The sequence below is a fragment of the Hirundo rustica genome, chromosome 10 (assembly GCF_015227805.2).
Source record: "Hirundo rustica isolate bHirRus1 chromosome 10, bHirRus1.pri.v3, whole genome shotgun sequence".
Taxonomy (NCBI): Eukaryota; Metazoa; Chordata; class Aves; order Passeriformes; family Hirundinidae; genus Hirundo; species Hirundo rustica.
In genome coordinates, this window is record NC_053459.1 from 8,509,803 (window position 1) to 8,526,234 (window position 16,432).

At 46.0% G+C, this 16,432-nt stretch overlaps 1 protein-coding gene across 3 annotated transcripts in view; it reads left to right on the top strand.

Moving 5' to 3' along the window:
• The window catches only part of SGPP2 (sphingosine-1-phosphate phosphatase 2), a 35,038-nt gene that overhangs the window by 14,065 nt on the left and 4,541 nt on the right, over positions 1-16,432 (top strand). For all 3 annotated transcript variants that reach the window (XM_040074810.1, XM_040074811.2, XM_040074812.2), the window contains 3 exons: positions 540-698; positions 10,167-10,346; positions 12,465-12,554. In XM_040074810.1, coding sequence (XP_039930744.1) covers positions 540-698; positions 10,167-10,346; positions 12,465-12,554 — 429 coding nt within the window. The remainder of the gene's footprint in view (positions 1-539; positions 699-10,166; positions 10,347-12,464; positions 12,555-16,432) is intronic.

A 16,432-nucleotide genomic window follows, 5' to 3' on the forward strand; every position in this document is an offset into this window, starting at 1 on the left:
CTGTGTGGGGTGATCCCATAGCTCCTGCCCCCCAGAGCTCGGGGCTGGAGGCACATGGAATAACTCAGTGTTGAGGGCTTTTGTCAAGGGCACCTGGCAGCAAATTTCAGGGACTGTAATGAGGTAAATTTTAAATGAAGTAGTTCAGTAATTGCAGTTTAAGCTTTTCAGCTCAAAATGCATTTCCAGTGAAAGCAGTGGTGGCTTTGTCTACTGATGTAGAAATTTCAAACTTAGAGTGTCAGTACCTTTAATGGAATACACCAGATTACCCTGGAGGAAAGGCTGATCCCATCTCCTGAAAGTCTTTGTCCATGTGACTGCTGCCTTAGTTAGTGTGAATAGATTTCTGCTCTGCAGGAAATGGAGCTGTGCTATCATACAGTTTTCATTCTAGTATAAAAGTTGAATTTCATTTCTTGACACTTCTTATAACAAATTGTTTGGTTTAGGGACTGGGAACTGTAGCAGTTATAATATTTTAATTGTTTGTTATATTTTTCTACTTGACTAAAATGATGAAATTCTCTCATTTCCAGGGTTGCAGACAGAAGTATATTGTGAAGAACTACTTCTACTACTACTTGTTCAAGTTTTCAGCTGCTTTGGGTGAAGAGATTTTTTATATCACTTTCCTTCCATTTACCTACTGGAATATAGATCACTCTGTGTCTAGAAGAATGATAATTGTTTGGTCTGTAAGTATTTCTATGATTAAATTAAACTTTAATTCTGTATCCATAGTAAATGAATATTTAAGAGCAAGAACAACCTTTCAAACAAAAGAAGCACCAACTCTGTTGAGGTGTAGCTTGTGTTTAGGAAGAAAAGGCATTGCAGTACTGAGAGAGGAAGCAAGAGGCATCGTCTGACTCAGGATTTCTTCATCTCTGCCACATCTTGGTCTGACTTTTTTTCAGCACAATCACTGACTGAGCTGCTTTTGATAAAGTTTGCACAGAACACTTGGGCAAACACTCCCTTCCCAATGCATCATAGTATTTCAGTGTTTGCCCCCACTTTAGGATATCTTTCTCTTATTCTCACTTCTTCTGTGTAATTTCATGTAGTTCTGGCTTGGCTGAAATTACTATAAACCTGATGGTAAGGGGATATCCAGGTTGCAGTGGAATAAGCAGGGTGTTTCTGCAGTCACTTGAGGGGGGGAGGATCAGATTGTCTGTTGAAGGCTAAGGCTTGAAAACATTGATTTTTATTAATATGAGAACATTCACAAATTAATTGACTTCAGCATTGTTTCAGCATGGGTTTGGGGTATCCAGAATAATGTATTTCCATTGTAACTCTGAAAAAACAGGAGACAACCAGGCACTTTAGGCCAGGACTGCCTGTTTTGTCACTGCTATTGCTCATCTTGGTGTTGATCAGATATTGTTGCCCAAATAAAACCATTTTAGAACAGAGAGGGGAGGTAGGGAGCACCTCTGCCAGGTGGCAAAGCCTGGAGGTTCAACTATCAATCTACACTGATTAAAGAACCTGAAGCTTGGTAAAAATATGATATCCAAGTTTATTTCTTTACAGTGAAGCTTCTCCATGATCTAGTCAATTGTGGTTAATAATATTTTATCTTTTGACCAAATAATATGATAAGAAATAATAAAACCAACTTGAATTGGGTCCTACACTTCAAATACACCTGGTCTTAGACAGAAGACATCAGTTTCTCTATGCCAGTAACCTTAGTCAATACATTTTATAAAGAGAACATGAAAAATAACTTGCAGATGAAATTTAGAAGTAGGTGGACACAGTATAACTAGAGCTGGGTTTTGGCCAGGAGTACACCTACAGCTTCTGGAAATGTGCCATAGAAGATGAAAATTGGTAGTCATTGCCTTCTGGATTTGCATATTGCTCAAAAAAAAGAGCCTTTGGTGTTCTGTACATGCATTTCTGTACACTTGCCTTGCCTTTTCCTCACATGGAGTTCATCTGAGTATTGGCCAGATCTAGTCTGACTTTATTAGAATATTCAAACATCTGATAGTATGACAATTAATATTATTTTTCACTTATTGAATTGTGGAATTGCACTTTATGCTGAAAAGGGGAAACTATTTTAAATACACGAGCTTGCAACAATCTTTATTTTTAAAACATTAATTATACGTAATTGTGAAATGGCTAAAACTGTGCAGGCCATGTGTTAATGCTGTGCCATGCTCAGCTGGGAGGGTCTCTTGCTGGTGAGCAGAGACTGGCACTCATGGGGCTGCTCTGTCTAACAGAGTCATAAAATCATAGAATGGCTTGGGTTGGAAGGGACCTTAAAAATCTCCAATTTCCCTCCCTGTGCCGTGGGCAGGGACAGCTTCCACTAGACCAGGTTGCTCCGAGCTCTGTCCAGCCTGGCCTCAGATGCCATGGTGATGGATGTGACATTTGGCTCAGCTGCATGGGAAACACCAAGGTGTCAGTGGGACAAAGCTGTGCTTTCAACTAAATTGGAGGGGTTTGGTGATGGAGTTTTTAAGAAGTGCTTCTGAATGCATGAGGATGGTGTGTGGCTTGGAAGAACTGTGTTAGATGACAGTAAAAATCCAGGCAGGCTGAAAGTGTCTGACAACAGCTGTGAATGGAGGGCTGGGAAGAGCATGAAGGGATAACTGCAGGACCCAGGCATGTTCTGCAGAAGGCTCTTATCCATCCAGGGAAAGGAACTGCCATCAAAGGGAGAGCTCTAAGGAAAAGGTTGGAGTAGTTCCCCTTTAAAGAGGGTGCTCAGGATGGGGAAAGGTTGCTACTGAAGCTCTTGAGCAGGAAGAGAGTAGACCGGCAATTACTTTTTCAAGAGCCCACACAGATATGTTGGGAACATGGCAGGGATGTTGGTGACACAGAGGGTGACACCACTGGCCAGGAGAAGTTGCTCTGGAGAAGTAAAGTGGTGCTGAGGGTGGTACTTTTTGTGCTATTTCCCATTTAAACCCGAAAGTTTCTGCTGCAAGCTGGAAATGACAATGTTGATGTCCTGGGATGATTCAGGGGAGTTTCTTCCCTTAAAAATTAAAGCAGCAATAATGCTGTTTGCAAAGACTTCCTGCCATCTTATCTGTAATAGTTTATGCGGAGCCAGTCACCCCCATTTGAGAAAGATAATTTCAAATTGGAGCAGGGCCAGGGATGATTAAAGAACAGACTATTTTCTGAGCAGAGACCGAAAGCTTAGATAAATCCCTAGCAAAATGAAGTTGAAGAGAGAATGGGGCTGGCTGCAAAAACCATGGGAAGGAAGAAGCTTCTTAAAATAAAACTACAGTCACAAGAAGAAACATGCATAAGGCAGTCATAAATAATTTCAGTTGAAGCCAAAGGTTGTGAAATAGCTCTAGAAGGGTGAAGGGCAGAAAGAAAAATTATAAGGAGTTTATTTCAGCAGCAGCAGAGGAGTGGACTTGGAACCTTTGAATGACTTCCCCAGCCCTGGGTCCCCAGAGCCAGCTGCTTGTGCTTTTCTGTCCAGGTGGATGGCTGTGGGAAATGCTGACTGTGGTTGCATTGAGATGCTTTGGCAGCTTAAAGCAGCACATTGTGCTTCCATGGGGCCTTGCCTCTGAAGATTCAGAGTATATATGCAGGCTTTACCCTTATCTTTACCTTTGTGGACATACGGAGGAAATAACTGTATGAAAGCTCTGAGCAAGGTGCTGAGTCAGTAATAAAGGTACCCTGGTGTCTTTGCTTCTCTTCTCCAGCAATTTCAAGTAAACACTCTTGAAACTGCATAGGCAAGGCTTTGATGCCTGTGATTCTTGCAGTTTCAGCCAGAAAGCGCAGAGATGAAAAATAGCTTCACACAGTCCCCAAACGTACTTTAAATTTACTGCACATCTCAGCTCGAGAAGTGCAAGCTCACTTCGTTTCTATTTGTTTTTTACCTTTTGCACTGCTTCAGGTTTGAAATCTTTATTTTTGGTATGGAATTTCAAAGGCAGAGACCTGGAAAAAATATTTATTGTTTCAGTTTGCTATTCAGCATGCCTGGAAATATTGCCCCCCCCCCCCCCCCCCCCCCTCAGGACACACCTCTTTATAGGCTATAAACTTTATTTTATGCAATGTAAATAAGAGCTGGCCAGCATAGACTTTGTTGGGGCAGGTGTGGAAGCTTTTGGCATGTGACAGTGATAAGCTGCTGACTCAGGGGTACGTGGCACCTCAGAAGGAAGGCAGAGTTTGGGAGTCTGGTGCTGCCAGGCTGTGTGTGCCCCTCGGGGCTCCCTGAGCAGCACTGGGCAGGGACACCTTCAGCAAGTCTGAGAAGGTCCTGGGTTTGGATCCATAGCAGTTCAGCTTCCCATCTTGCTTTTCAGAGGAAGTTTTCTACAGGCTGTCAGCACTTAGTTACTCAGCAGTGATGAGCTCTGAACCCCCTCTCAGGGTAACCAGGAGTTTCCTAATCAGCAAGAGTTTACGTGGGATTGTGATGCCACTGATATTGCTGTGCAGCGATTGAAAACACACTTGGAAGCAAACTTTGGGTTTAACAATTCTTATGTGCTTAGTAGTTTTAGTGCCTTTGCAACACTTCACCAAAACAAGCCTGGAACTGCTGACAAGCACAGTCACTTGAAAGCCAAGCTCTTTGAAGCACCAAATATTGCACTGCACAAGAACATGTAAAACTGTATCCAGGCACATAAGTAACTACATGTCAGAATACAAAAATAAATGGTGTGTGCAAGTTGATAAAGTGTTGATTGAAAGGGAGTTTTGTAAGAGCTGGTAGCTGTACTCCACCCTTGAAGAAAAAGTGCCAAAAAGGCTTTCATAACTGAGACAGGCTGTGAATCATTTAAGGTTAAGTTTAAATTGGAAACATTTTGTATTTCAATAGAACTTCCAGGTGTAACAGTCTGGCAGTTTTAGATGTTAGATGACAAACCAGATCAATGTGACAGTACTCTTCCCTGCTACCAGAAGCCTGGACCCAAATTTCCTTCTCTAAGCCCTTTATAAGATATTCAACTACCTTACAGATTTTGTCTAAAGGCTTCTTTTAAAGACAGAGTGAATGTGTTAGGGTGTTGGCTGGTTGTGGCTTCTGGACACTCGAGGTTCTACTAATCTTATTCTGGTTTTGTGTTCCTGAAGTTTGAATTGAGATAAAGTCCTACATACTGAAATATATATATATATATATATATATATATATATATATTAAAAAAACCTTTTTAGGAAGCTGCCCATGCTGTGTCTGGGCTGGAGACCAGCTGGGTACCTGTTGGACTTGCTCCAGCCCATGGGTTTGAGCATCCCACCAGCTGAATGCGACCTTGAATGTCACACTGACCCTGGCCAAACCCTTGATAAATGTGAAAAGTTCCTGTGCAGCCAGCACAAGGTTGATGTATTTTCTGGGAAACACTACCCATGCTGGAAATGGCAGGTCCTGGAGCTGTAGGAGAGCCAGCTATGCTCTCCCACAAGGTGTGTGTGCCTCGAGGAGGATCCCAGCCCAGCTTCAGGAGGGGATGGGGAGCAGGACGGTCTGAGGGTGGCTTAGAGCCCCAGGCTGACGGTGTCTGGGGCTCCTCTGCTCTGCAGGGCTTCCTCCATCCTGGGCTGCTGCCAGGGCAAGGGGCCAACAGTGCTGCTCAGTGACTTTCATGGTGTGCTTTCCTGAAGCCAAGCCTTAGCTCTTGGCATCGACTTGGGGGTGGGAGGAGTACCTCCACAAGAACGTGCTCTTCCTTGCCCTGTTCCTCTTTCGCTCTGAACCAAGTGATGCTCGAGGGACACGGGCACAGCTAGAATCTGCTGCAGTGTTTATCTGGTCACTTAACCTGGGGGATGCTGAGAACAACAGTGCAGGCTGGGTGTTTGGCTTAATTTCTGTATGCTAAATCAAAGTCACGCCTGCCTCAGCAACCACATACAGTCTTTACTTCTGCTTGACTAATCTGCAAATGTTTATTAATAGTGCATCCTTCTTTTTTTTTTTTTTTTTTTTTTTTTTTTTTTCTTTTTTTCCCCCCCTTCAATGTGCTTGGTCACTCCTATCAGTGCACAGTGCTCGTGAAAGAAACACAAAGTAACATCATTTTCAAACTGTGAATTTCCTTTCTGGGAAGATGACATATACTGCTGCAGGCCAGGGTTTCTAGAGACACGTTATAGAGTTTCTATTTTGGAGCTAAACCAGCAGATTCAAAGTCAGGCTGCCACACTGAGTCTCAGGGAAGAAGTGGCCAATGCTGTTTGACCGTGTGTTCTCTCTAGAATTTTGTCTTGTCCTTTTAATAGATCAATAATGAGGATAAGGACAGCCGCAAAATCAGAAGTCGAAAACTAATATGATCCCTTTGTTAGCTGAAATATTACAGAATACAAAAAGAATTGCTTCTCCTGACCCTCATATGCCAGCGGGAGGGTCAGGTGTGTCCATCCTGAGCAGAGGTTGTAGCAGGGCAGGGATGAAGGAGGATGTCCCCACACAGCACACCTGCAGCACTGAGCATGTTTGCTCAATCCTGCCAGGCTCGGGGTCTGGGCAGCTGCCACAGGAATGTTCCACAGGGGAAACTGCACTCTGTGGCAGTGCTGCCATGCCTCTGCACAGGGAACTGGCACAATTGTGTCTGTCTGCTCCATGTGCTGGTAAATCTTGCTTCTCGTCATGGGTGTGATGCATGTGAGGAGTGAGGGGAAACCATTGCAAATGCCAGACAACACCTGTTGAGAACCCAGGTGAGAAAGACCTCCCCTTAGATGGTTGACTTACATACCAGAGGTGTGGGAATGTCAGGGAAACAGGTCATCTCATGGCATGCAGATGCTCAGGAGGGGAGCAGCCTCTCACCTCAGAGGGACCTCCTGCAGATGTTGGAACAAATGAATAGGTATCCACACCTGGCTGGATGCCAATGCCCCAAATTTGGTTCTGTAGTTGTTCACCAAAGCAAGATTTGTTAAAATACAAAAGTAGATTTGTCTTGTTTATCCTGATGAAAAGGCTCAGGTGAAGAAGTATTTTTGGAGATAGACCATATATATGACTCAGAGCAAATTTAGAAGAAGCTCTCAGAAAAAGACTACAGAGGCTGTCTTGCTGCTATAGCAACTGCCAATTGCCTTTGTGTAGTAAAATGTAATGCTGTTCAGCCAAAGTGGCAATAAAGCCTTGCCTCTTCTTCACCTGGAGTCCTGGCTTACTGTAAAGGGTTGCTATTGCCTATTGCCCTCAGCACAGGCTGGCCAAGCTGTGGTGGTAGGCACCAGAGTTTGAGGAAGGTCTTGGGTGTAAGTTGCTTACAGTTTTGGGGCTTTTTTTGTTCTTTGTTTCTTTGTTTGTTTTTTTTTGTTTTATTGCTGCTTACATTTGTTGCAAGGATTTAACCTGGAAGTGTTCAAAGCCAGTTTCATTGCATTGGGAAAACACGGATGTGCATGAGAGAAGGGTGCAGGTGGGTACTGCTGGATGAGTCCCACTAGTGCTGCTCCTGCCCTGCTCTGTGGCACAGGGCTGTCTCCAGGGATGGCACCCCACTGCCTAGGGCAGGCAGGCCTGGCAGAAGCTCTGTTTGCTTTGTCATGCTGTGAGCAAAGAGTCTGGGCAGTGCCTGGGCACTGCCGTGCCCCTGCAGCCCGGGCAGTGCCATGTCCCTGCAGCCCAGGCAGTGCCGTGCCCCTGCAGCCCCTGCAGCCTAAGCAGTGTCATATCCCTGCAGCCTGGGCAGTGCCTGGGCAGTGCCATGCCCCTGCAGCCCCTGCAGCCTGGGCAGTGCCATGTCCCTGCAGCCTGGGCAGTGCCTGGGCAGTGCCTGGGCAGTGCCATGCCCCTGCAGCCTGGGCAGTGCCATGCCCCTGCAGCCTGGGCAGTGCCTGGGCAGTGCCGTGCCCCTGCAGCTCCAGCCGCTGTGCACAGCCCATGGGGTGCAGGTGGCACAGAGCACCACCTGTGCAGGGTGGCTTTTAGCCATGTGCACCTGCCATCGTTGTTTCGGGAAGCCTGCCAGATCAGCCGCTGGGGGATGTTCTACCCCACCCACAGATGTTGTTTCTGCCACATAATGCAGGATGATGTGTGTAAAGTCACAGGCGCTTTACCCAGTTAAGCTAAAGGCAAAGGCCTGGTGCTTCAGGGATCAGTGTTTAGTCTGGGCAGATCCTGGAGTCCCCTGCATGTTTTATGAAGGTAGTCTTACCTCTCCTTGCCATCTACACCATGTGTTTCTAAAAAGTAGAAGAGTCAGAATTTAATCAGGGATGCCAGGAAGGGGAGGATGTTGTGAGGATGCCTGGTATTTTCACTTACCCATCCCACCTCCAGCATTCAGTCTGTTTTTCACCATCACAGGAGTCCTAGCATAGCCTTCATTTTTGAGATGACTCATTTCCTTTTCTGCAATGCTCTTACGTTCTAGTGCTAATAATACTTCCACAAGTGGAAGTCGTTATTACAGAGGACTGCTGATAAACTGGCTCATCCTACCTTGCCTCTCAGATGGTATCACAAATGGCAGCCTCAATGTTTTATGTTCTCCCGGAGAGAGTAATTTTTCTTTCAACCCTGGAATTTAATTAACTTCCAAACATGTGCCCGCATCCATTTGGAAACTGATGGCATTAACTAAATAAACCCACACAGTAGATTTTTAAAAGATGTTTGTTCCTTGAGCCTTTGTTCACTGTGAACGGTCTGGGGCAGGGTATTCACCATCTTCCCTGTGCCACATGTGTCCATAGGAGCTGCCAGGGCTATCCCACCTGCTGCTGGTAATAAGGCAGTAACGTGATTCACGTGATGAGGGATAAAGGATGCAAAGGCAGCAGCAGTCACTTTTCCAGCAGGCCCTGATGCTGGCTGTAAGTCTAACACTCTCTGGCGTGTGCTTTGCTGTAGAGAGAAGAATGGAGAAATGGGACTGGATTTACCTGGTCCTGACTTGAGAATCCTGAATCCTGCCATCTCTCTTTTAATGTGAAACCATTTGTTTAAATGGCTGATGGGAGAGAGAGGGATGCAATGTGCCTGGTGACAAATGTGGCAGTGGGTGATCGTGTTGCTGTTCCAGCATATGGCCAACACCAGTAGCAAGGGAAGGATGTTATTTTAAGCCCCCTCCTTTGCTGGTGGAAGCATGAGAAGCAGAAAAGCAAGCTGTCTCACACAGCAACTGAGCTTTCATGGTAGACACCAGTTAACCTGATTTTTGTATTAAAAAAAAAAAAAAAGTTTGCTTGGCTTTGCTTTAAAGAGCCTCCTCTGCCTATGTGTGGCTACATTATCTAAAGGGAGGAGGGCTACAACAGAAAGCAAGTACATCCTGCAGGGACAGCCTGGTTAACTTTTCTCAGATGTCCTCACTGTGGATGATGCTGGGAGCCTGCTGCCTTTGAGAAGAGGGTGCTGAGGAGCCAAAGATGCCCTGGGCATGGCTGGATGGGCAGCACCTCCCAGGAATACTGGATAAGCATTGCTCCTTGCCTCTGTTTCCCTTGCTGACCTGAGAACGTGACATTTCCCCTAAAAGCACTGTGTTGCTGTGCTCAGGTGCAAACAAATGCTTAAATCTCTGGTTCTCCAAGCAGGGAATAAAATCCTTTTACCGGGGAGTGAGGCAGAAGAACTGGGTACCTCATGACACTAGTCCAGTTTTCCCTCTGCTGCCTCTGCAAGGATGCCGAGGCTGTCATTTAATAACCACATGGGTGGTGCATCCCAGCAGGGTTCCTGCAGCACTGGGTTCAGTGGGTGGAGTGGGAGCTGCTGGGAATGGAGGAGCTGGTGCTGGACACAGCTGGGCAAGGCAGTGATTCAAAGGCAGGGGTGGAAAAATTTCTCTTATGGTTGTTTTCTTCCAGGAGAGGGGTTGTAAGGGAGAGGGAGGAAACTTAAACTTCTCTGACATAGGGTGGGAGCCAGCTGTCTGTCTCACACTGTGCTGTATTGCTGAATCTCATCAGCCAGCCCTCCTTTTGGTCCCACTACTGCTCAGGTTACCACACAGTGCAGCAAAACCGCCACTTCCTTAGCTGGCTGAGCTAATGGAAACCCCTTTAATAATTCAGGGGATAAATTCTCCACTTGGAGGGGTGGATTCTGCAAGAAAAAGCACAGGAACACAGGTGGTTCTTGGGTGGACTGCATGGGGATTGCCTGTGCTGACTGACAGCCCTGTGGCCTTTCCTGTCCCCAGATAGTGATGTACATAGGCCAGGTCTCCAAGGACATCCTGAAGTGGCCTCGGCCCCTGTCACCACCTGTCGTGAAGCTGGAGATGAGGACGAATGCGGAGTATGGGATGCCATCCACCCACGCCATGGCAGCTACAGCCATCTCCTTCTCCTTTTTCATTGCAACCATGAACCTGTACAAGGTAGGGGTACAAAAAGAAAACAGAAGAAGAAAAAGAAGATACATTAAAAAAAGATAAGCCTGTATCTGTTTCTAGCGAGCCTCATAAATTCAAAGATGTTGCTACTTCCAGAGGAGTTCTGTATTTATTTTCACAGATGTGTATTTTTCCCTGTGTTTACCTGCAGCTGGTCAATAATAGACACAAAAAGAAATTTAGTAGACATGTCCTTTTTTTTTTTTCTGCATGGACTCCTTTCAGAGCTGCTGGCAGGCTGCACTGCCCTAGTGTGGTTTGGTGGGTTCACTCTGTTTTTGCACGTGGGGTGACCATGGAGGGAAGGAGCACAGCATTTCGTGCTCACCCCATGTCAGCGCTGCACATCAGGACATGCTGGCTCCCAGGGAAACCAAAGGAGCTCTGTGTCACATTGTTTGTGTATGAAAGCAAAACCATCCTTGGAAATCCCCTGGCTCTAACTTGTGTTAGACTAACAGCACACGACGTGATTGGGAAGCCTGCTTGTCAGAGCTTCACTGCACTGGGGCTGTAGGCTGCTTGGGGAAGTCTCATCATTCTTCCTCATCATCTTCCTGAAAAGTTTATTTCCTGGAAACTCATTTCTGCATGATGACTGTTTTCATTCTGTTTAATGAATCCAAGCCTGTGTTTCCTGTACTCTAGCAATAATAACTTCCTGCCTGCATTGTATTTAAGAATGTTTCTCAGCCCTCTCAGGGGATAAACCCATGTAACCAAGAGGGCTCCTGCTCCCTGTGTGGTGACTAGTCAGAGCGGCTTAACAGTGGGATGGGCACAAGGAGCCATAAGAGGGAATATTTGTCAGCCCTGGAAGGCCAGATCCGTCCCAAGTGTCAGAGCTACCGAGAAGACCTGGTCAGCACCACCTCCTCCTCAATCCACAAGTGACCCGTGGGACACACAGCTCTTCACAGGCTGTCTTGTGCTTCTTGGAAACTGCCATGAAACAATAAAGCTGCTGTCAAGTAATTAAATGGTTTAATTGCCTCTATTAGGACGGAAAAATCTCCCAGTGCATTATGCTGCTATCTTCTCAAGATGCCCTAATCATCAGTTACTGATCTGGACTAGCTCCCAGGCTGCCTGCTGAGGGAGGAGTCAAGTGGGTGTAAATGCTCCAAAGGCTTAGAGAAATGAGGAAAAAATGTGTTTTATGAACTGGGAGTGACATCTGCAGCTGGGTCTGAGCTCTCTATTCAGGGGGCTGGAGTATGCCAGGGGAAAGGGTCAGAAGAGAGCTGTTATGCTTAGAATTTCCACAGAAGCATTTTTGTGCTGACCTGTGGCCACCCTGGTCAGCTGTCAGCCTCTGGCAGAAGATGGAGACTTTGTGTCAAATTGGATGAATTAATTGTATTTATTTATATTTCGAGTTGGTTTATTTTTTACAGAAAATCTCCCTTATGGACTGAAAGGAGCCCAGCAGCCCACTCAGTTTCAGGGTTTGAATGAGTGGATTATGGACTAATATGTTAAGCTTATTCTTTACCAGATGTGGTTTTTAATTTTTAAATGTCGATTTATTTAAATGCTTCTTTCCATGTTTTTAGGGTACTCAGAGAGGGTATTAAGCAAAACCAGCTTCATAAGATGATTAAACCTTTAAGTGTCAGGGGGAAGAGTGGTCCTGACTGCTCTGAGAGCTGGATTGTGGTTTCAGCCCAGACATTGATTCTCCTCACTCAGCCCATTGACTATCGATCACACTCCTGGTCAGACTCTGCAGCTGTCACAATCCCCCTGGCTGAGCTGAGACTGCAGGGCTACCTCAGGCATGGCTTGTACAGCATGCTGTGCCTTTTTCCTTAAGCTCTTTAACACTAACATGATTTCTGTAGGTAGATATTGCAGGGAACAATTCTGCAATTACCATCTGTTTCGCAGAGTTCTCCACAGTGAGACCAGATCTTCCAGAAGCAGGCAGCACAGGTAGAGAAATGACCTTCTAGAGGGCTGTGTGTTGATCGAGGAGGGATCAGGTCACATTAATCTCTTGGGGAAAGTACAGCTCAGGAGCCTCTTCCCAGTACAAGATCCTTATGTCAGTACAGCTGCTTGGTTTAATGGGTGTATTTTTATTTTTTTTCCTTTTCACAGTATCCATTCGAGCTGGGCCTGGCAGCAGCGTTTGTGTTTTCGACGTTGGTGTGTCTGAGCAGGCTCTACACAGGGATGCACACAGTCCTGGTAAGGATGTGCCTCCAGCTCTGCTTTCCTGCAGCACCTCCCGTCTCCCACTCTTCAAGCCGTGTATGACCCGCCCTGGCCACGCCACGGCGGGGAGTAGATGAGTTGTGCCGCTGAGTTTGGGGCTGTGCATTCAAAGGAGCTGCGAGGAAGCCCTGGGGCTATTGCAATTCGAGTCCGCAGGGAGTGATTTATAGCGCGGGCAGGCCGCGGCCTGGGCCTGGGGGCCGGCTGAGGTCAGGGTGGCATCTCAATCCGAGCGCTCCATTTCGAAATTTTAATTGCGAGGAATGCGCTTGGGCAACTGACGCTGCTCCTTAGCTAAGCCCTTTGTGCAATAGTATCACTGTTTTCAGCCCGAAATACCCGCGGCTGCTTTAGCCTGGGAGTGTCGAGGAGGAATTGCAGGCCGGTGAATCACGAGGGTGAAGCGTGGCAAGTGAGCTGCCCTTGAGCGCCTGGCCATCAGCAGGACTCCTGTCAGCACACGGGCACAAGGCACTCAGAAAGGACAGGTTTCTTGTGTTCAGCTGGAAGCAAATGACTTCTTAGGGGACTGAGATGCACAAATATTTTGTTTGAAAATAATTGTAAAATATCTGTGGCTTTATATGACAACTTGCTGGGCACAGTTGCTTAGAAACATCAGTGCTGCTTTAGGAACAAATTTCAGAGTGCCTGTGATAGCTGGTCCTGTCCTGACAAGAGGAAACTTTATTGATCTGTTTCATGTAGTGGTCATACATATATTTTATCCCAAATACGGATAAAAACTTCTGGCTATTTCCTCACAGGAGTTTGATATGCATTGTTGGTTGCATATGCTTAAGTAATTGAATCTTTTTTACTAAGTAATAATTATGTCTGTAATGAGACTTGGTGACTGTAAGAAAAGGAGCCCTCATGCGATTAAGGTTAGCTATAAAATATAGCTTAACCTTCCCTTTCAGCCCCAGTGGATCAAAACAATATCTTACATCGAAGCTGCAGACACTCTTTCTGGGCTGCTGACCTTAAGTCAATCAGTAAAAATTCTTTGCATACTTCTCTTGCCGGCCCATCATAATGAAAGACCCCTCTAAATTTAGATGGATTTTAGGGCAAAGAAGAAAAAGTCCTTTGTGCTTTTGACATGATAGAAAAGGGCTGTAAAATAAAGTTTTAAAAAAAGCTTCTTGGCTGAAGTGTGAGCAATGCTGCCTTTCAAAGGGGTAAATGTACTTGGCTGGGGTCTTAATCCTGTGTGTGCCGTGGTGGGGATGGAGCTGGGGAAAGGCCCAGTGACCACAGCTCCCACATGCAACCCCTCTCTCTGCAGCATCTTGTCACGCACAACCACTGGCTCTGCTGTCCCAGCTGCAGTGATGGTTCTTTGGGGAAGAAGTGCAGCTCAGAGCTGTCTCTGACCCTTGGTGGGATGGCTCCTGCCCTAAGCAGTGCCCAGCCACAGGCTGAAAGAGCCTCTGGGTTTTTACCTGAGGCCTTGATAGAAAGGATGCAATAATGTATTAAGTGGTCATTGCATTTGAGTAAAGCAAAGGAATGGGTAACAAATATCCATGGACGTGGTGTAAGTGAATTTTTCCTGTTTGAGGAATCAGAGTGACAAGGGCAGTTTCACTGTGCTTTCCTGCAGCTCCAGTGCAGAACCTCATCTTCTGTAACCTCAGCTCTACAAATCTGTATTTCAGCATTGCTGGCATTGCTTTTGAATGAGGAGTGGTATCAGAAAGCACAGTGATGTCATTAGAAGAAATATTACCAACAAAGACCTCCTGGAGAGGCAGTCAGCTGGTATGGGAGCTATCTGCACCCTTCCAGCTGTACCAGAATGAATACTATGCTCAGGAAAAAGGGGACAAACAGCCCTGGCCTCGGCTGTTACCAGGAGAGCATCACCCAGCCAGAGAATGGGCTGGCAGCAATGCACTGGCACCGCTGACAGGTAATTTACTTACAGCCACCCATCTCCGCCACCTCAACATCAGAGTGTCCCGTGTGTGGGGGAAAACAGGGGAAATGCAGGGTCCTTTCTTGTGGGTCTTAAATGATGGAGTCTGAGGACCTGGTGAAGAGGGGATCTGGAGTTACCTGGAAAAGGCAAAGTAAAAAAAAAGTAAAATTTTGGACACATTTTGAAGCAGTGAATCTGTAAGTTTTTAGGGGTTATTTTTGAGAAACAAAAAGCAATTGGAAATTATATGACTGGTAATAGTTGTTGTTTGCTTTTTTTTCTCCAGAGAGTTGTATTTTAGAAAACATTACTTTGCTTTCCATCTTAAAACATTGGTCCAATATTGAGGTCCCTGCCTCAATACAGTGAACAAGTTTTCCTGTCTCACATCTGTCGAATCCATTCCCTCCAGAGCCACAGCTGATGTGGTGAGAATCTCGCTGGCACTGCAAGTGCCCTGAGATACAAGAAATAATGTCCTGTGCTGACCAGCATGGTCACTTTTTATAACCAAAAAAACCTAAAGTTCTTTTTTTCCCCCAAGATATACCCATTTAGTGTTGATACATTTATTTCTGATTACACCTCCCATGGTGGGGTGTGTTCTGAAGTTCCCACCCAGCCCCTTCGCTGGGCTGTTATTTTAGGTTTTTTCCAAACTACCATTAATCCTTTAAAATTATCAATTTTAAAGCTGGTAAACACACAACGTATTTCAGTACTGTACACACTGTGTAGTACAGTCCTTAGGAGTGGAGTTTAGGAGCGTGAGCAGTGTCCCACGCTGACACGAAATGAGAATGCAACGGAACTCAGGCAGTAAGTGACCGTGTAGCACACAGAATAGGAAAAGTGATCTTTTTGCTTGGATTGGCGCTCTCAGGGAAGCAGGGCAGATGCTCGGCGCTGTGTGGGAGCAGGGCTGAGCTGCATGGCAGTGGAGGGGCTGCAGGGGAGGCAGATGGAGCCTGGGGAGGACTTGGCTGTGCCGAGGGAGCTGGAGCATCCCAGCAGGGCAACCGGAACTTTAAAATTTTGCAGGTAGTACTGCACCTTGAGCAAAATCCGTGCCTGCCCTTATTTAAAAATTCCTTTATAATTGCGGGCTTGGCAAGAGACTAATCTGTTTACACAGGCAGACAGGCAAGAATGTGCTTCCTGGGCGTGCAAACAGGAGCTCCGCCCCCGGGGAAAACTCGGGTCCTGCTCCGGGGTCGCAGCTGGGAGAGTCCCCAAAGCAGCTGCTCCCGCAGAAATCGGAACCGTCCCTCCTCTTGCCACCTTCTCCTTAGTTTAACAGGCAAGGGGGGAAATCATTAATTCTGCACGGATAAATGTAAGTGTTGGTCTGGATGTTGCCCACCCCATCTGGGTGTTCAAAAACATCAAACCTGCCCATGCACACCAGGGCTGAAGGGAGCCACCACAGCCAGCCACGGCATGTCCTGAGCTCTCCAGCAGCTTCTAGAGAGGAGTTTCCAAAATGAGAAGCCCAAATATTGATTGACGGAGAGAAAATAGAATAAATCACTGGCCTCCTATATATACATATATATATATTTACTTACGAATTGTATACATGTACTACTGTACTGATACATACATTATAAAACACACAAAATTAACAAATACAAGGTAATGATGAAATAAACACTACTTTTTAAAAATGTATGTTTTATTTTACTTATGAGGAGTGCAAAAAGTATGTTCTTCACCCCCTCAGTCCCAGCCCCATGGGTGGCTTTGTGCATCCAGTTTGGAGATCATGGGTACAATGCCACTGGTCCGGGGCAGAGCTGATTGTCTGGGTCCTGCCTAAAACTTCCAAGAGCCACCTTACTGTACTGGGGCTGAATGGGAGGATAACAAAATTCAGAAAACTTTAATCAGGTTTGTAAATAGGGACTGTCTGCAACTGGATTGG